This window comes from Acipenser ruthenus, chromosome 2, assembly GCF_902713425.1.
Source record: "Acipenser ruthenus chromosome 2, fAciRut3.2 maternal haplotype, whole genome shotgun sequence".
Classification (NCBI taxonomy): domain Eukaryota; kingdom Metazoa; phylum Chordata; class Actinopteri; order Acipenseriformes; family Acipenseridae; genus Acipenser; species Acipenser ruthenus.
Window position 1 is genome coordinate 5,887,524 of NC_081190.1, and position 21,420 is coordinate 5,908,943.

Consider the following 21,420-nt stretch of genomic DNA (forward strand, 5'->3'; position numbering starts at 1 on the left):
CTAATAGGAGGTGGGGACCCACAGGCAATAGATGCCTTGGCACACCAGTGGCCAAGGCAACTGTTATCTGCCTTCCCACCACTCGCCCTGCTCCCGCTGTGTTGGAAGAAAATCAGGCAGTACCAGGCCAAGGTCCTCCTAGTAGCCCCTTAATCGTCCAGGAAACTCTGATGCAGCTCCTGAGCGGGACCTTATGGCATCCCAACCCATCGAGCCTGCAGTTCTGGGTCCGGCCCCTGAATGGCTGCATTTGAGCCATCTGGGGATTTCTAATAGAGTCATTGACACCCTGCAGAATGCCAGGGCACTGTCCACGTGTTCCCTTTAAGGGTACAAGTGAGGTGTTTTTCAGAGGTGCTGTCTGCTTCGTGGGTTCGACCCTACGACCTGTCCCATGGCAGTTATACTGCAATTTTTGCAGGACCTTTTTGACGTGGGCATCTGTTGGACATATGCAATACGGCAGATACCTTCACTAGGTTCTACAGACTGAATGTCGTGGATCCTCAAAACCAAGTCGATCCTTACAACACAGGCATAGAGGTGAGATTCTCCCTATCGCCCTAGCTCCTGTACTGGGGGTTCCATATGGTAACGCACAAGACAGCCTCTCCGCTTAGCCTAGTAGCATTCTAGTCATTCTGCAATATTGCCCTCGCGACGGCTCTGGCACACTCACCCATACGGTAATGGTTACATTTCGTACTTGAAAGGGAACGTTAGGTTATTATCATAACCCTGGTTCCCTGAAATAGAAATGTAACCGTTAACCTTCAAGGTCACTGCATCCATGATTGCAGCAGACTTGAAGGAAGAATGACACTAGCGCAGTACTTTTGTGCCCTCGGGGACGGGGCATGACTGCGCCACAGGGTAAATTCCCATGCGGTAATGGTTACATTTCTATTTCAGGGATCTAGGGTTATGATAATAACCTTTTTGGTTCGATAATAACGTTTTGATGGGTTTTGTTCTCTGGGCAAAACGTATATGTTAATCTGGTCAGGCTAAATTGGATGATTCGTTGCCAATTTGGACTGACCACATACATAAATAAAGAAGCCGGGGGTATCAAGTATACTAGGTGGTTTTATTGTTAAAGGATGTATTAGAATGCATTTAAATTAGGCCCTGATTTCTGTATTCACAGCCTGTGTTCCTAATGTCTCTGCAGTACAATGAGTCTGTTTGTACCTCAGTATGCTATCAGTCCAGATAAAATCTGCTTGCTTTCTGGAATACAGGGTGGTATTTGTGTGGGGTTATTGTGCAATAGATTGTTCAACCCCACAGCAGATTTGATAAAAGTCTCAACAAATTATCATTAACATGTTTAAATGATAATTTGTGGAAATGTACTACTACAGTTTATAACATGTTTATATACCTTCACCTCCAAAATTATTGGCACACTTGATAAAGATGAGCAAAAAAGGCTGTATAAAATAAACAACACAGGTAATGAGCTATATTTTATGCTCAAATATATGGGAAAAACATATTCTTTTATTCTAATACAATTGCTCAGAGAAAAAGTTTTTTATTATCAAGTAATAACATTTTTCCTCAAAAAGATAGGTGTCAGAATTATTGGCACCCCTAAAGATTCTTATAAATAAAATCAAACAAAATTAAATCTGCATGAACATTCTACTTCTTTAAGTACTGTAAAGAACTGTATTGTGGCCTTCAATGGCTTCCTGTTTCACTGAGGTATAAAAATGAGGTAACACGCATATGAAATCCATTTGTCATCCATCACCATGGGGAAAGGCAAAGAACTCACAAATGAAAAGAGACAAATGGTTGTTGACCTTCATAAATCAGGCAATAGGTACAAAACAATAGCTAAAAAACTAAATATACCACTTACCACTATTAGGGCAATAATTAAGAAGTTTAAAACCACTGGAACAGTGGTATACTTGCCTGGTAGAGGACGCAAGTGTATCTTGCCCCCACACACAGTGAGGCAGATGGTTCGGGAGGCAAAGGGAAATCCAAGGGCCACAGTTGGAAAGATTCTGTATGGAGGAATGGTCTAAGATCCCTCCCAATGTGTTCTCAAATCTCATTAAACATTATAGAAAAAGACTCAGTGCCGTTATCCTTGCAAGGGGAGGGTGCACAAAGTACTGAAAACAAGGGGGCCAATAATTGTGACACTTGATTTCTTTTGGAAATAAATTGATAATTTGAGTAATTTTGGTTGATTCCATTGAATCATTAATAAAGTCAAATATATTCCACATGTTGGGAAATTACAAAATAGCTCAGTACTGGTATTATTTATTTTATACAGTCTTTTTTGCTCATCTTTATCAAGGGTGCCAGTCATTTTGGAGATGACTGTAGATCTCTCATTATATAACAAGTTGTAAAAGTAAGTAATGTAAAAGCATTGTCACTGGTTTCAGTAGCAGACAGTAAGTACATGAAGGTTCAGTCCTGGTGCTTTAGTGCTACAGTATTTCATAATGGACATGGGCTTGTGTTTGAAAGATTTGCTACGGGGCCAGATTTGAACAAGTTTCATATGTTTTGTTTTGTTACAAAACAAGTTAACCTTTTTTTTTATACTTTATATAGAACATTTTCAATAATGTGAAAAAAAAAACCATTTTTGGTTGTTGTTGTTTAAAGCAATGAACTTGCCTGGAGTTCAAGTTAATTGTAGGTGGTGTTTGTTTGTATTGTCACGTCAGTATTTCCAATGTGTTTTTCCCTACACAGTTAAACAAGGAACTGCACTGTCAGCCAATGATTTGACCTGATTTTAACCTTTTTTGTGTACAGTAAATGTCTCACACACACACAGTGCATTGAGTTTTAATCAGGAGTGTTGGCTGTACAAATCACGATAACCACATTATGCAAGCAAAGTAATGCAGGGCAGTTCCACACAGAGTTATGGAAAGTTATGTGTAATCTAATGTTGGCTATGTAAGGGTAAAACAAACAGCTTGGCTCCTACTTATCTATGCAGTACATAAAGGACTGGGGGTGTGATGTGTTGTTCTGACGAGGACTTTGAGGCTCAAAGTGGAGGTGTATAAAGAAGTGCAGTGATCTTTAAAATGGGGGGGGGGGGGGTGCTGAGTGTTAGTGCAGATGTATTTAGCGATTCCGTGTGTGGGTTCAAAAACATGTCATTGTTTGATAATGTACTTTGAAGTTCAGGAATGTGTTAACATTATTATCAGGATAATTAAGTTTTCTCATAAGCACGATAGCCTGAAACTTGCATGTGGTAAATGCACACCATGGTGAGAAACATTTTCATGGTACTGACCTTTTAAATTATTACATTTCTTATTAAAATCCAGGATGTGTACTGTTACTAACATACCTTGTTATCTTAAAGAATATATTTATATAACAACTTATAATAATCATATTAGATAATGTTCACATTCTCCAGAGATCTGCCTGTGTATCTTTTGATGAAATACAGTATGATTAAAAATGGCACTAGTGAGGCTAATACAGTAGTGTACTGGAGGGCAGGTGATGATAAAACAAAGTCTTACCTAAAATAATTATTTTTCCCCAGCAACTGATATTTTCTTATATTTCGAGAATACATTTGTCTAAATGTTTGCTAAGAAGACTCTAGGTTTCATTCACATCTTGAGAATTGCTCTAGAGAAGTTCTAGCATCTTATCATTGCAATAAATAAAATCTTCACATCAGGATCACTTTCTACAGAAAGCCATGGTGACCTACTTGTTTTGTGCCTGCTGTATTGGTTGAGATCTAGTGTTACCTTTATTGAAGGAATAAGTAAAGCTATTCTACATACTGTGGTTGTAGGTCAGGGTGACCTACTTTTCATGATACTGACTCCTGTGAAGTGCTATTTAAATCGCTGATTTACATAACATTTTGCTCAATGTCAAAACAAAGCTGTGTGACCGCAGCACAGCAGTCAGAACATTCAGATGGCAACAACGAGTACAGGCATGGATGCATATTAGGTATTTTATTTGCAATTGCAAATTAACATGTTGTTAGTTGATAATTAATCTTAACAATCCCCAATGGGATTTTGTGCTGCCTTTCAGTCATACTTTATTAAACAGCTGTGCATTTGAAATCTCCAGGAGAAGAGCGAGCGGGGAGATGATAGAAAACTGCAGAAGCAGCAACAAGTGCACATTTTCAAAGGGTCAGACTGCACTGTTTGCACTTAATTAGAGCTGCTTTGGTCAGGAGGGTCTGAATCACGTTGAGAGACGCCCACGTTGGGATTTGAAAGCAAACTTCAAAGGCACAGCCGGCCAATTCTTTAGACACGATGTTGCCGTTCAATTAGGCTGCTGTGAATAGCAGTGCCCCTGCTGCATCTTTTGTTGTTCGAGGGGTTTGTCCTCACCTGATCCCTGCCGCTGTTCTGCAATAGACTAGTGCCAATGTGCCTGTTTGTTCAGCAAGCCTGCATGTGTGTACAGATGTCCCAGAAGGTAATTAATTGGTCTGCTTGGAGAACTACAGCTCATGCACTATTAATAGCTGCCATGGAGCATTTTTAATTGTTTTGGTCCCTTTGAGCTACCATTAAATGCCATTTGCTCCCTTTTAAACCCAGGTCTGCTTTCTGTGGCATTTGCAACATATGTGGTTTGCTTTACAACAGGTAAGGTGCAGGTGTGGGTGCTTGTAAGAACTACCCAGGGTGCTACTGTTAAAGGGTGTCAAATCCTGATTTTGTAAAGGTTAACAGCATGCGTCTAAGGCATTGGTCTTGATACAGAGGCACTAATATACAGTTGTGTTCATATGAACTGTGGAAACAAACAAGGGTGCAACAGTATATAACCAAGCCTGATTAAAGCATCTGCTCAAGCTTACAAACCTGCATATCAAAACAGGGTGATCTATAGATCATACAAAACAATATCAAAGCATCAGGTGTACGAGGACGTCTGAGTGAGTACAATCTGAGATGGAGTCAAGGTTTTTACACACATTGGCCTCAAGTACAATGTGACTTTCCACTTTTAATGTTCTGGATTTTAGTGTTATGTTTAGTTGTGGATATAAGAAGTATTTGCATACTTTTATTTGAGTTGACATTCATATCTTCTTGTTGCAGATCTCCTTTTTGGTGTCTGCGTACAGCAGCCGACAGCTCTCAGAGGAAAGCTGTTCTGCCTTGGGGTTGCTCGCTCACTATCTTCACCTCAGCCAGTTCAGCTGGATGCTTATTCAGGTAAGTGGCGATCTGGGCAGAAAAGTCAAATTAACTTGAATTTGAACACTAACCTTTTGAACTTGAACAAATGGCTGCTATAGAGCCGTGCTGATCTGCTACACAGTTCTGCACACTGTGCGCTTTCCCATCACAATAACACCTGTACAATGTCTGATGGCAGTTCATCTATATCTTTATCAATGGTACGATATGGAAAAAATACTAAAATAAGATCATTGTAATATATGTAAAAGTACTAAAATAGCGTCAAGAATGCAAACTATATAATATGTTAATATAAAAAAGCAATTTACAATTGATACTACTTACTCTTCAAACAAACGTTTGACTAGAAGTCTTATCAATGTCTTTGTTAGGAGAGAAATAGTTTACAGTATTTTAGTGTGTAGACAGTGTGTATTCAGAAATTAAATACAAAATAAAGAATGACATTATATCACTCTGGTTCTTGGATACTTATGCTGTACCTATTTCTGGAGCATCCTGCCCTGATTGTATTAAATAGGTTATTTTCATGATCTCATCCCATCCCATTTATCTGGTCATGGCTGTTGTGAGCACACGTCTCATATACAGTATTATTTTATGTGACCTCCCTACCAGGACCTAGTTTAATGATATCATGAAGAGTGGTGGTTCTCCTTCCTTGCCCATTAGGGCTCCCTTGATGTCCTCAGTGTGACTTCTTGTTGATGCCACATCATTGCAATGTCTTGGCAACATCTACGAGGCCTTATCCAATGATGGCATCTTAATGGTGACCTTACTTTCTTTTCCATAAATATCCTTCTGCTCGTTCTCACTGTACCAGATACCCTCTTTTGAAATGAAGTCAGTCATTTTTTTAATGTATCACAGATGGCCTAGCAGCAGTGCTGAGGTACTGTGAGTTTACACTTTCTGGTGAGTGTAGGGGGGTGGCATTGAAGGTATCTTTGGAACTAATGTCAGTGCTTACAAAAAAGATTCCAAGCTGAAACGTTACCACCTTTATTTAGCTTTATGAGTTGTCAGTGACTTAATGGCTGCTGATTATGTAGTGCTGTATATTAAAACGAGATAAAACACCTAGGTTTATTATTCAAGGCCTCTCAAACCAAAGTTTTTATTTTAATTATCTGAAAATATCTCCAATCCAGGGAGGACATATATTGTAGTTCTGTTTGTGCTTTCTAATAAACACAGCTGCCTTTTCAACCAGTACATAAGAACATGAAAAAAAATCAAACGAGGGGAAACCTTTACCTTATTTCTAATCTTGGCTATGCTTAGGCTGCAGTTGTTTTTCATTTGGGTATCTATGTAGGCCCATGTGAGTCATCAAAGCTTTTTTCTAATTTGGTCGTCGAAAGCGCCAGAATGTATTTGGAACTAGTTAGTATTTCACTTTTAGATACACTTGATAATAATAAAAACCTTTGAACATATTGGCCTATAGTGTTGAAAACAAACTGTTAAATAGAAATGTAAAACAAAATGATAATAAATTAATCAGGTATCCACCTGGTAAGATAAGGCCAATTTTTTGCTGCTGTGTTTTAAGACAAAGCGGTGCCTTGAAACTCCAGTTCCATTCAACCGAAGATGTGAATATCCTGTTTTCAGACATGCCTGGGATAAAAGGGACCTCTCTTGGGAAGTCTGTCACAAATGAGATACTTCAAAACTAAAATAAAGTGTGAATCATTTCCTTCACATTGTCTTCAGGTGTGGTATGGCAGACATTGCAACAAAGGGACCTGCCTTGTGATTTGAACTGAGGACTGAGCTACTATATCACTCCTGTTTATATTATTTATTTATTTATTTATTTGGCAGACTCCTTTATCCAAGGCGACTTACAGATGTTACAAGGCAGTACAGGGTGGTGTAGGGAGTCTCGAGGGATTGTAGGAGGGGGCAATGTGGTGAAGAAAGTGGTAGGCAAGAACAAGGGTCTTGAATTCAATGTGAGCTGAGATAGGTAGCCAGTGGAGAGTGCGAAGCAGAGGGGCAGCATGAGATCAGCGAGGTTGGGCGAAAACAAGATGAGCAGCACAATTTTGAATGAAGGGGATGGATAGCCGAAGCAGGGAGCCCACCAAGGAGAGAGTTACAGTAGTCCAATCTGGAGAGAACAGGTTTGGACTAGTTGTGTGGAATAAGTAGTGAGGAAAGTATGGATTTGGGGTCAGTGTCAGGGAAGAGATGTGTTGAAAGAAGGGGAGAGAGGGGTCAAGAAATATCCATTGAAATGTCCCAACCAGAATATAATGGGAGTCTGTGGGAATGAGCTCCTGATAATATCACTTGGATATTGTTACACAACAGTGTTTTGGGTCCCTGCAGATCATATATCACTCTAATAAAATTAATGATCTTGAGAGAAGGAGATATGTCTGTGTATAAGATGCTATTGAGTCAGTGCTGCTTTAAGTAATACCCATCTGCAACCTGGCAGAAGTACACTCTGATACACTCTGTCTTGCATCACATTTTCATGTACCTGACTCACATGAGTTCCATGATTTACGTTACTCTGCAGATTTTTCAAACTGCTCTTCTAATGAAGGTGGCTTCAAGGGTCACTTGTGCCCGTCTGGCTTTGTGATTCTGCTGCCTCTTAAAACATACTTGAAAACAAATTTCCATCACAGCTGTACATCGTGATTTGGATCACTTGTTATCTATCTGATCAAAGTAGAAGCATAATAATGGCAAAAAGTTGAATATGTCGAAAAAAAAAGGCACAAAACAAATTGTTGAAAGTTATTAAAAGTCTTTCTTGTTTCTTTAATGAAAATCAAGAAACCGATCATCACAGCTCATCTAGAGCTCTACTCCTCCTGGAGAGATATTTCAGTCTATCAATAGTATTCACAGTACCATCAGTGATGGGTAGAGAGGCAGTTGCTGTGTGGATGCACCCCCGTGGTTGCCCCAGTCTGATTTCTACTTGTCCTTTTCAAAACTGGGTTTATATTGATCAACCTGATTAAGTCAGGCTGTGTACAATATTTAAAATGGTCTCTTTTATTATGTTTTTTTTCCAGAATATCAAGGTCTGTACAAAAATAAAGAAATATAAGAGACAGGACATTAGAAATACAGCCTGAATGAGTCCGATTGATCACTATAAACCCAGCTTTGAAAAGGACAAGGGGAAATCAGACTTTGATCAACCTTTGCCCACTGGGATAAGCCACAGCTGATTGTGTTGCTGCCCTGGATTGGATCAACCTCCTTTCTGACACAAAACCTAGAAACAATTCACAAGTTAAAAACAATGAAGCAAAATCGAGTCCCATTATTCATGGTGTCAGGATTTGAACTTTCCAACATCAACATGAGCCGAGGACCTTGTTGATCCTTCAGATGCATAAAGAAATGCTTAGTGCTGTGGTCGATTGAACTGCTTTGTGAATGTTCAAGCGAAATGAGCCGTTGTTGATATGAGTCATTATATGGGCTATCGACAATGGGTCAGCAAATAATAAAGTCTTCCGTTTGGCTGCTGGTTTTAATTAAGATACACTCCATTAAGAATCTCCCACAAGCTGTTGTAATTAAGCACCATTGTTTGCCATTTTAGTGCTACTATTTGTCATGTAGTTCATGGACAGTTTAAAGTAAGTCACTCTGGTTCACATGAATAGCTTTGCCCACAAGAGACCAGGCAGACAGGGCGGTTTTGTACATGGAACCCCAGGCACTGTACCATCATGGTCCTGTTGTCAACTCCATACATGTTTGAATACGATCCTTTGTGCAGAGGCTGGAAACACTTGTCATCGGTACTCTGTGCACGACTGATTATTTGTTATGCAAATAAAATTCTGTAGTGTTCTAGCAAGCCAGTTTCAGGCAAGACAGACACACTTTAGGGCCTTGTATCCATGACAAATTGTTGATGTTTCTTGATGAAATGACACTATGGGCCCTTCTGTACAACAGATTTCCACTCCCATATAGGTGGCAACCACTGAAACGTCTTTGTGCGTGCCTTTTTAGATGACATCATGGTCCTATACTCTATTAACAATGGTATGGTGGGTGTTTTTTGTTTGTCTAACCCGCTGTAGTTAGATTTTGACAAGGCAGGATATCTGGGTAATGCTGTGAACAAAGTGTCCTGAGATGCTTTGGCATGAATGTAGCCATGTAAGTGTAAATTGTGTTGTATTTCAGAGCAGTACCGGTGCTGTACTTGATAGTCTCCAGATATCAGTAGTGAAAACAGGGCCATCATCTAAATGGATGAATATAAGGAAACTGTAAAGAACATTTCAAACACATATTAAGAAAACAGCTCTTACAATTAACCAGACAAGTCAATGAAGAATTCTGCTAAAACTATAGCAAGAGAGAGACATCCCAACATACTAAATAAGTGGGCCTACAAAGGATTTATTGCATTTAAGGACAAATATTTTCTGCAAATATACCCTGTGGTACAGTAGTTCCATTAAACGTGAAATAACTTCTGTAGTAAATATTTCATGTTTGGCCGTCACATGAATAAAAAACTGTGTATTGTTTGATTAAATTGACTAGAAATGCATGTTTGCAGTTTGGCTTTTTTAGTTTAAAATACCTATTGCAGGTGGCTTTTTGTAGTGAGGCTCAGATACCATGGAATCCAGCTGATTAATAATAGAATTTACTTGACTTACAGTGCTACATGTCAGTATTCTGCCTAATTTGTAGAGTGGCCAGGTCCCAGGGCAGATGGCATGCCACCTAGTTTAGACTGTGGGTAAACCTGCTGTTAACTTGAGTTACTCCAGTGCAAGCCAACTTGAGCCCATCTTCCTGAAATTAAATTGGAGCTTTGAGTCTTCATTGTAAACTCTGTCATTCCTTGCTGGTGCCCCGTCACTGAGCTGCCTGATTTACAGTGGCTCTCAAAAGTATTCACCCCCCATGGACTTGGACTTTTCCACATTTTATTGTGTTACAACATGGAATCAATTTAATTAGGAGTTTTTGCCACGGATCAACACAAAAAAGTCCATAATGTCAAAGTGAAAAATAAGATCTACAAATTGTTCTAAATTAATTACAGATATAAAACAGAAAATAATTGATTGCATAAGTATTCACCCCCTTGAGTCAATATTTGGTAGAGGCACCTTTGGCAGCAATTACAGCCATGAGTCTATTTGGATAAGACTCTACCAGCTTTGCACATCTGGACACTGCAATTTTTGCCCATTCTTCTTTGCAAAATTGCTCAAGCTCCATCAAGTTGGATGGGGACCTTTGGTGAACAGCAATTTTCAACTCTTTGCACATATTCTCAATTGGATTGAGGTCCGGGCTTTGACTAGGCCACTCCAGGACAATGACCTTTTTTTTAAGCCACTCCAGTATGGCTTTGGCTGTATGTTTGGGGTCATTGGGGTCACACTTTTTTGTGTTGATCAGTGGCAAAAACACCTAATTAAATCCATTTTGATTCCATGTTGAATACTTTTGAGAGCCACTGTAAACGTGCTGTACATTATGTAATGCAATACAGTAGGGGGGCCAGTCAGAGACTCACTGGAAATCCTAGTAAGACATTTAAGGGCACGTTGATGTTTTATGAATATTGGCCTAGTTCTTTATTTCTAGTTTGTTTTCTCTGTTGCTTGAAGGTTTGTACTTGATACCCTACAGACTCCATGATCCTCTGAGTTGCTTTGCCTGACTCTGCCTGTCTGCTCCTCTTGTTTCAGGCTGTGAACTTCTGGCACGTGCTGGTGATGAACGATGAGCACACAGAGAGGCGCTATCTGCTCTTCTTTGCCCTGAGCTGGGGCCTGCCTGCCTTCGTCATCGCCCTGCTCGTCATCATCCTTCGGGGCGCCTACCACTGGAGCATACCTGAAATCTATGGCCCTGTATACGGAGACGTGTAAGTGCCCTTTCTGATCCATCATTGCCCGCAGACCTATGGTTAGAACAAGAGGACAATGGTGTATCTCTTTTGTGATGCCATATCCGTGAACCAACCCTTTTGGAAAATCCAGAAAGGACCAGCAAAGATTCATCCAAACCTACCATTGTTCTTTCCATACTGTGTGCTGTTGGTTGTGGGAAAACTGAATCTCAGACACTGGGATTTGAATGAATGTAGTTTCTAGAACAATGGCAGTCAATCAGTCAGAGGACTGCCCCATTATCTACAGGATCTCTCAAAACCCAATAGCTGAATCTCAAATATGGTCCAAATCTCCCTTGCCACAATACATTTTAGACAGTATCAAAGCTCTGCGTGCTGTATGCATCGTTTGTATGTCACTTTAGGGTTATTTAGGTAACAAGATCTCCAATGTACTGTTTTGTTGATTTTTCTCTAGTTTCTGTAGTCACGCGGTTCACTGCATATGAAGTCATTTGTGTGGCTCTCCAACACAGACGGGACTGGAAGTGAAACTTCCACGGTTTTAAGCCTTGGATGTATTTGTTGGAGTCAGTTATTTCAAAGGTTTGCCTACTGTGTGGTTTTGAAGATTGTACATTTCAGGAACTGAATGTTTTGTACTAGCAGGCTACAAATAGACCAAGTAGGCAGTAAGGTCCAGCCTGTTTCAGGGCTATTTTTTCAGTAGGGAAGGAAGTTAACCCCCTACCCCCCCCACCCCCAGACACACATACACCCTCTTCTATTTTTTTTACTCAGTCATCCATTCCAATATTTTTTCATGAAAGGTAATGTTCATTTAAAAAAAAATTCAAAAGTAAGAGACTCTGTTCTGAGGTATTTGTGTGCTAAATGGCAGTTATATGCTGTTTAAACAGCTGTAGGATGTTAAGATAAGCTGGTACTTTCCAAGTTTATATAATGTAACAGCTCACTGTGGGCTGGTAAGAAAAAAATGGTATAACTAAAAGTGTCCTGGTTGGTATGCTCATTAAAGGGTGTTTTTTGTAAAGTGTTTATTGATTGTAATGGAAGAGTAAACTTGGCCTTTGCCCTTGGACTATACAGATGAGTTGCAGCAACCTGGAGTTGTCATAGCAACATTCTGTTGTTGTTGATGTTTATTCTAATGTTCGTACTCGTACCTGCAGTTTGTGGCCACAGCTGCTTTAACCACACAGGCATTGAGCTTTGTTGTGCACTCTGTCTTCTGAGCATGACTTTTTTATATAAGCTGTGTACAGCAAGGCTCAAACATACGGACACAGTAGTAACATTGATCTATTTGGTTGTTATTGTGCTAATATAATAGGTGAGTCAGAGATGGGACAGCTATAGAATTGACTGTGCAGGCAAAATATTGACACATCAAAACTGTATATATGTTATGGTTAGTATAACAGAAACTGATGTACAGTAGATGACTGTACATAAGTCACACTTGTATCTAGAGGACCATACGTGCAGATGACAGAAAATGTTTGATTCCTTTACCGTTAGGCCAGTGGTTGTGAAGTACCTCCAACAGGCCAGGTTTTTGTTTTAACCAGTTTCTTTTTTATTGTTTTTTAGATTTTGTAATGCTTTCTGGGGCAGTACTGGAAAATGATGCATGTAAAAAGCAAACATTCAATTCATGACTACATTTTTATTTAATGAACCTGTACCCTCATGAAAGACAACAGGTATTCCTTACCAAGTTAAGTAATTTTAGTTTACTAAACCTAGATATGTGCTACACTACACTGCATTCAAATCGAACACGACCCCTCAGTATTTAAGTTTTGCCCTTCGTTAAGTATGTCTTTTGTTGTTGTTGTTGTTGTTATTTTTGGTCCCACAGACAGAACCATCACTCTTCAGTGTAGTCTTCACTACTAGTGCCTTCTTGGTCATTTTTGTTCCCTGTCTCTTTATTTTCACTAAACCACCTTCAGGCCAAACGAGTAAAAACAAAATAAATCAACAGTCATGTATTACATGAAGTCAATTATCTTTGAAAAAAAAAATGATCATATTCCTAAATACTCAGTTTCTGTATACGGGTGCTGAGCCCACAGATCAAACAGCACCAGAGAGAAGAGTAAACAGGCAGGACTGCAGCTCAGCACAGTGATTTCACCTCCGGGAACCTGTGGCGTGTCAGCTCCTACTTCTCTCACATTAACTTCTCTATTTTTGGCAGCTTAGACCACAGACCGTTTATTCCTGCTGTGGCTTTTGAAATAGAGCCAGTGGCTGTTTTTGTTCCTTTGCATATGAGTCGTTTTTTTTTTTTTTTTTTCTTTACGCTCTTGTAGTTGCAGTCTGTATTGAAAATTCATGCTTGCACAGGCCCTCGCTATACAAACCAGATGTAGATGCGCACGCCATCTTGCAGGAGAAAATATAGAGCTACTAAATTTCCCAGATGTGTGATTTATGGAACAAAATGTATGGAGATATACTGTAGTATGTTATCTTATGTTAATAACATACATATGATTTTATCTGGGTTTTGTGAGGCAAAACTTACAAGAAAACCAGTTGAGTAGACAAACATTTATTTGATTAAATATTTTCAATTTCCCCTTACTGTACTATATATATATATATATATATATATATATATATATATATATATATATATATATATATATATATATACATATATATATATATATATATATATATATATATATATATATATATATTACATTGGTAACCTACCTTTTGTTCTCTATACTGACATCTATTATGTGTTATAAATAGAAAGAAAAAGGTTATGACATCTTCAGCCTTGTGAGAAGACAATGGTGTAGCAGTGTCATTTACACCATTATCACAAACACAATATTTAATGACCAGTCAGTGAACAGCAAGAAAGTTAAATAAAACGCCAGTCAGGCCTAGTATATACTGTATATATACTATTTCATATATATATATATACACTGTAGAATAACATGATAACAAGGAGGGATGTGGATAGTTATACACAATTATCAACCTGTCTCCTGTCAGGCAACGTGACTCACAAAGTTAATAGCAGTCACCATAAGCCTGGTCAAACAAGTAGGCTTACATTTTATGTTTTGAAGATCCGAGGTGAGACAGCCAGGGACTTCTATTAACCCTGCCATCTTGAGTCACTTTGATCAGAGAGAATACATGGAGACACTATGTCACAAATAAAGCCAGGCCTCACTAGAACTGACACAGGACCCAGTTTGCCAACATTTTTTTATTTTTCTGAAAGCAACTGATTTATTTGTACTATTCCTACTTGCACCTCCATACTAGTTTCTTACTAGTTGTATAGCAAATTTGGGTAGCATGAATAAATGTTTAATAGAAATGCAATTACCCAAGTATAGAAAGAAAGTTAGATGCAGGTAACAGATATGCAAGTGACCAAATGGAAATGACAAGATATCAGTATTATTCCAAAACTTCATAACCCGTTGTCTTTTTATGCCTTACATTTTTGTTGGACCGGGAAACTACCCATCTAACTTTAAAAAAAAAAACAGAATATGAGCACACAATTGTAACAGCAGTCTAATGGTGGATACATACATATCATATCAATATTTTTTTTTATGTCACACAAGGTAAAGCTTTACTAATGTTGGTGGGGGTGTTACATTGACAGCACCAGTGACTGGGTGGGAGGGGTAGCCTCAGTGTAGGGTCCCACCATACACACAAACCACCTTACCAGTAAAGATCATCACCGTTCTCGAATGACCACTGTGATTGTTAGTCAGCAGCCACTGCAGAGACTATCAACATAAAGAAATGTAATCCACTGAACACTAAAAACTAGACTGAGAGCTAAGATCCCTAACAGCCACTATATATAAATGTCTTTTGATACCAACCACAGGGCTAAACTAGTGACATCCATCCCATTGGCTCTCCACTGAACCCCAGCCCGTGTCATGGTGTAACCCCTCCCCGCCCCCCATGAAGAGCACATTATGTTCTCACTTTGAGTTTTGGCAGCTCTAGTGTTATGGTGGTTTGTTTTGCCAACTGTGGTATCTAATTTCCTTTAGAACAAACATTGCCTTTTAGCCAATCATAGCGCGTAGTTTCTTGTTTCTGGGTTCACTCGGTAACAGCAGAGATCGGAGAGCCAATCAGGGCGCTTGTGGTGCTGCTATGGATGTGGTTACAGTAAAGTGCTGCTTTTCAGTATCACTTTTATTTGCCTTCTGGGAGGGCCAGTGCAGTCTCAGTAAGCGCCGCAGTGTGTGCTTTTGTTAAACAGGGGATAGAAGTTTATGGATATCCAAAACTTTGTTCCACACTGGTACAGAAGGTTTCTCATTCCTGTCTAATAAGTTCCATTCAGTGTGCTCCCATTAGCCCATGCTGTTGCTCCTGTATCCATCCTTTCGTTGGCTCTCGAAGCGTGATTCTATAAAGTCCCTCTGGATTCTGGGGGACAGCAAGTGGTTGTGGTTGCTCTATTTTTAACTTTGTTCTTTTAAATAATAACGAATGGAAATTTGATCTACGATCTATTAGTATGGTGTTGCACCTCTGATTGCATTAATCGGAAAAGCCTGACGTTGAAACTCCCTCCCTGAGCCTAGGTGGACATGCACTTTTGTTTACACTCGAGGACGTGCGTTGAATAAGAGAGGGATGAATGCAATGGCTTGTGGTTTGCATCCAGTCCTTGGCTTTCCATTCAGTTTAATGGGCTGAGATGCCAATTCATTACACACTGTTCTTCTTTTGTTTTCTCTTCAAGCAGGCTATTAAAACCACTGTGGTGGGAGCTGTCCTGTGAAAATAAATCAGGGTACGTTATTTGGATTGTCTCTCATGCATTCCCCAAACATTGACGCAGTTATACACGAGGTTCCCATAGTCAAAACTGCGTAGATTACTTTCTTAATTGTACAGTGGGAGCATAACAGGAACATCCTGTTGATGAAAATGAATTCCTCAGATAAAAAGCTAGTAGTTTTCCCTCAGCCAGGGTGTTTAAAAACCAAGGAAAAGCCTGCGAATTGACCAACCAAGCAGGCCCTGTGGAAACTTGTTCTGAGTTTGGCCAAAGCCGCTTTAAACTCTTTGAAGTTACTTTTCACAACTTACTGTTGCTCCCTCCCAGTGTATTACAATACAATACAATGCAAATGGGTTTGTATGTAGTAAACAGGAGATGGAAATGTATTGAGAGTAGTCAAGCGTTCGCTCATATAACAGGTACAGCCCACCAATTACAAACAGCAAGAGCTACCGTAGAATTCTGAGGATCCAGATTACTTCAAATTACAATACAAGCAACGTGAGGGGTGGGGCACCCACGCTTTAACAGGCCAGTATTCACTCAATCAGTGGCCTCCTGCCGACCGTTTTGTTTACATGCCATTTTGTAGCGATGAGGTGCACTCGTGGAAATCAGAATACAAAACGAGGCAATGATAAATGACACTCGGGATAACAAGTCACATTTGAAAATATTTAATAAACCATTTTAATTTAAGTTTGATGGTGATGAGTTATCAAGTTATAAAACAGTACTGTATCCGTTGTGAACGAATCGCTATCGGTGCCAAGAAGGTGTTCTTTTAAGCAAAGTTCCTTTCCCTTTAGCCGGAGCATTTACAATGAGAAAAATCAGTTTCACCACCAGGGTGTTCTTTTAGGCGAAGTGTTCCCTTAGGATGTGTTCCTATAGGCGGAGACTACTGTACTACAGTGACGACTCCATCAAACCAGCGCACTGGCGAAAGAGTTAAAAAGCAGTGTGAATAGGTTATTGGTCAACTAACTACTAACACAGTTAATGTCCTTGTATCCATGTGTTAAAAAAAACTAAATGTCAGTAATGTGTACTGTGTTTCTGTCGCAGGTGTTTCATTCCCAATGTGTATGCTGCCCTGTCCACTGCTGCTCTCATCCCCCTGACCTGTCTCGTGGGCGTCTTCGTGGTGTTCATCCATGCCTACCAGGTGACCCCCCAATGGAAAGCCTACGACGATGTCTTCAGAGGAAGGACCAACGGCACAGGTATGGAAGGAGACTTCTGCATCATTTACACTTAAAAGCTGCTCCCCGATACCGGTTAGGTAATCTCACAACAACCGATGTACCCAGTCCTTGAGCGCAAGTTGGGTTTATTATTTTAAAAAAAGCAGCTCTGGTGAGAGGTTACTGTTCCTCGTAATGTGTCAATGACAAGGCTTCTTGTTATAAAAACATTCTGGGGCCCTGTCTTGATTTTGGCAAGCAACTGAACATTTGCGATATGTTTAACAGAGGCGCTTTTAAAATACAGAAACACAGGCTTATCTGATTATTTTACAGTGACCTATGTAAGAATAATGCCCTAAACAGAGTATAAACCTTATAAAGCTATAAAAAAATATTATTGTCAAAAGGTTTCATCCTTGAATACACAGGTTATTACGGGGTCATTGAAAAGGGGGTCATTGAAAAAGTTTCAAGCTATTGGGTGGTAGAGCTCCAGAATTGAATTTACTGTACATATCCTTTTTCTAATTTCTTTATGCAAAATAAATGATGTTCCATCCACTGCACCTTAGGGGATTTCTACAGCAGCTATGTGTTCTATTGTACCCAGAATGTTAATATGCATAATGAAAGGCAATGTGTTTCTTTATCTCATTTTACATTTCAAATGTTCCTGCATTGTACAGTAATTTTCACAGAACTAGTAGAAACCTCCTGCAACGTTACATGTAAGGTTTTGTTTACTGTAAATATAAGTTATGTCTTGTATGGGTATAAGCAAAAAGCAATGGGTAATGACCTAATTTGCACACCCAGGATTATAAGGGAGGCACCAGGGCATGGTTGTCAATTTTTACATAATTATCCATTGCATGGTTTGTTTTACAAACTTGTAGATGTTTTTCATATTATGAACTGAAGGCTGGCAAAGTTCCTGAAAGTACCGTATCATAGTGTTTATAAAGTTAGTTACTGTACTCAGAAAAATGATACATTCTACAATCTACAATCTCTCACTGATGCTTCAAGTGTGTGTAATTTAGTTTTTGCAACATTTGTTGTAAATTGCATGGCTGCCCTTGAAAAACAGAACACAAAAAATACAACTGCAAAAGTGTAACATAATAAAATACATTGTGAAATATCCTTGAAGATTCACCCCTCACTAGGATACTGTGAAAGTCACTAAAGTGTGTCATGCCTCGTTCAAGTTCATCTCAATCATACACAATGGGATCGAGATCTGGGAATTCTGGTAGTGATGGAAGATGCCTGAAGTCTCTGATGCTCCTCAAACCATTCACAAGCCACTGGGTCACGTTGAATTGGTGCATAATCATCTTGGAAATAGCCCCTGCCATGAGAGTACAAGCACAGCATAGTTGGGTGAACATTGCTGGGAAATCTGCAACAATACTAAATAGATTACACCGTTCGTTCGAACTTTGAGTATTTAAGGTCCTTTTGAGTAGCCAGGTCCTAATGAAGTTGTCAGACAGTGTATTAACTGTTCCCTTATGAATGGTACAAACACCACTAAACTGTGAACGTGCTATTTTGATATCCATATTTTACACATGCCCAACATAGGATCATGGCAGGTAAGAAAATCCTTGTTGATTTGAAAAAATATCATTTCTGTAGATCTGACAAGTAAAATCCTTGGTACAAAAATAGCAGTTGAGTAGTTATGTCTTGCAAGGCAAAATGCAAACAGACAGCCTAGCATGTGTAGCAAAGGTGCAGCTTCATCTATCTTTTTTACTTAAAAATGCTAACCACTAAAGTGTCTATCTTTATGTCTTATATAGCGCCTTTCGTGATAAATCAGCTTAAAACTCTTTAGCGTTTGGAGAAATGGTAAAAGATAAGATGATTAAATACTCCTTTAAATTACATGCATTAAAATACTTTTCAAAAAGTCATTTTAATAATTACTTTCAAAAGCAGTGATAAGAACAAGTAGTATAACAAGGGTGAGCCCTTATGGGAAGATGAGGCAAGCCCAGGTGAACAGTTTGTGTTTGCTTGAGCTGCCAAAAATGGAACTCTGTTATCTGACCCTGCTTAGTAATCTATAGATTTCCCACAAGTGCAGAATCCATACGGGTTGCTGCGTAAACATGTTTTCAGCAACTTCTTAGTCACTTTATTTATGGCGGCGGCAGACAAGTTAAAGGGTGGGTATCAGCAAACGACCTTGGGACGGAAAACACAGAGCTAGACAATTATGATGTTGAGGTAGCAGCATGTAAGTGAGTGAGATATGTGAGCCACTCGGGGACACACAGCCCTCCTTTTATAGTCTTGCAGTATGTTTGAGAAGCAGACACCCCTAGCACAAGCTTTTAGCCTCTTTCCATCAGAGAGTCCCATTTTTCCAATTTCAAGCCCTGTCTAAATAATACAGCAGTGATTTTAAATTCTCCCATTATATACAAGGTGTGTTTCTTTTGTTGTTCTACCTTCCTTATAAAATTGTAAAGTTAAGACAACAACATCCTGACTTGCTCTCAGTGTTCTTTTGAGTAGTAATATGATAGCAGGTTGTCAAGATTGTGATCCCTAGACTGACAGAAAATGTGCTGTGGCAAAAGCTTTTAGGCCTGTGTCTGACACAATCTGTGGACCTTACTATGTTTTCATGTGTGGGTGCAGCTGACAGTAGGCAGCACAGAGGGAGCCGCACAGCCTGACACTTGACACTGCCGGGGGTTCTATTTTTAGGATGACGGTGCAGAAAGTCCAAAGGCTTGGATGGGAATGGGGTAGATATCCTGCTACATGACTGAAGGCCATTGCACTCTGAGTCCGTTCCGTCATTTATCATCCGTCATCCGAAAAAGTCATGAGTCAATTCATTGCACACTAGATGCGTTAATATCGTACTTGAGAGTGCTCATGTGCTGTGGAGGCTTTGTAGTAAATATACCTAGCTTCACCATTTCAATAAAAAATAAATACAATTCTGTTGTTAAGTCTTACATAACTTTGAACGCAAAAAAATTGTTAAATGTAGTATAAACTTAACGATCAGCAAACCAGCAATCATAAACCACTTTATTTTTTAGTGCACTAAAGATGGAAGTTAAAACGTTTGCTAATTATTACATTTCTGCTAGACCTACAATAATGTTGTTACGCAATACATAATAAAAAAACATACAGTTGTCATAGCATCAGAAACCATATGACCAATATTTTATTTCAAACACCCGCTCCTGTAATAAATATATCTAAAAGTTGGGAAGCTAACAATGAGCTACCGAAAATGCTTGACCATATACAGACACGCATGTCCGTGGCAAGAGTTCCCAGTGTCCGTGGCAGCGAATACGTGTAACACACACACGCATGTAATTGTATATAACTAACATTTTGTTTGTCGGTGGACGATATGTTTTTTTTGTTTTTTTTAATGTCCGTCACCACTCGATATGGTGCAGACCCCTGGTTCAGCCCTGACCGCTCTTGCCCTGACACACTTCTTTCTCTGATATGTCTCCAGGTTAGGCCATTGCTTCTTTACTTCCTCGACTACAACTGAAATAAAAAGTATACGCTTGTTATAACCTATACTGCACAAAATCCACGTTTTCATGTTTTATAATACAAATCATTCATGCCCAAGTCCACGGCAATGTCTTTCCATATGTTTTCTTTTTTTTCAAAGTCTTTGTAATCTTTGTTGGATTTATCATGAAGTAATTTTTGTTTGCTGGCACACACAATTAGATTTTCCATTTTGTTCAGGGAACTGCAAGAACCCATGTGTCTTCCCAAGTGATTATCACTGGTCAATGTCATTTTTAACGCACGTCAAAAAGGATCAAATCAAACTTGTTTTGATTCCAAAATTGATGTATCACCATCGTGCTTACAATTACGGACTCAAGTGTGCAAGGTGCAATAGGGAATGTACTGTACATGCTCGTTAAATTAATGACGCATCACAATTACGCCTTTTAAAAACGCATGGTGGAATGGATCCAGTGGGCAAAGCCCTTAAAACAAACATGGAGTGTAGTACATGTAGCTCTAATGTATTTTGGAATTGAGGACAGGGTTTATATAGTAGAAGGCGAGTCATGACATACTCTTACAAGAAATGACCCTTAATGACCACATCAAATCAAAGGTGTTTTTGTATGAAATAATGTAGCTCACAGTTATTACTGACGAGTCAAGATTCATGGAAATACATGTTTGGATATTATGCCTCTAAAACAGACCTCCTTTCACCACCATTGTTTAGTTTTACCCAAAGATTGCAACAGTCTGTATATTAAACAACAGGCTGAGACATTCTACGTGTATTAAGCAAAACAGCAGCAGATGTTT

General features: G+C 39.2%; 1 protein-coding gene across 3 annotated transcripts in view; it reads left to right on the forward strand.

Moving 5' to 3' along the window:
* Nucleotides 1-21,420, forward strand: part of LOC117403690 (adhesion G-protein coupled receptor V1-like) — a 184,882-nt gene that overhangs the window by 135,505 nt on the left and 27,957 nt on the right. For all 3 annotated transcript variants that reach the window (XM_058987310.1, XM_058987321.1, XM_058987332.1), the window contains 3 exons: nucleotides 5,097-5,213; nucleotides 10,916-11,094; nucleotides 16,958-17,115. In XM_058987310.1, the coding sequence (XP_058843293.1) occupies nucleotides 5,097-5,213; nucleotides 10,916-11,094; nucleotides 16,958-17,115 (454 nt within the window). The remainder of the gene's footprint in view (nucleotides 1-5,096; nucleotides 5,214-10,915; nucleotides 11,095-16,957; nucleotides 17,116-21,420) is intronic.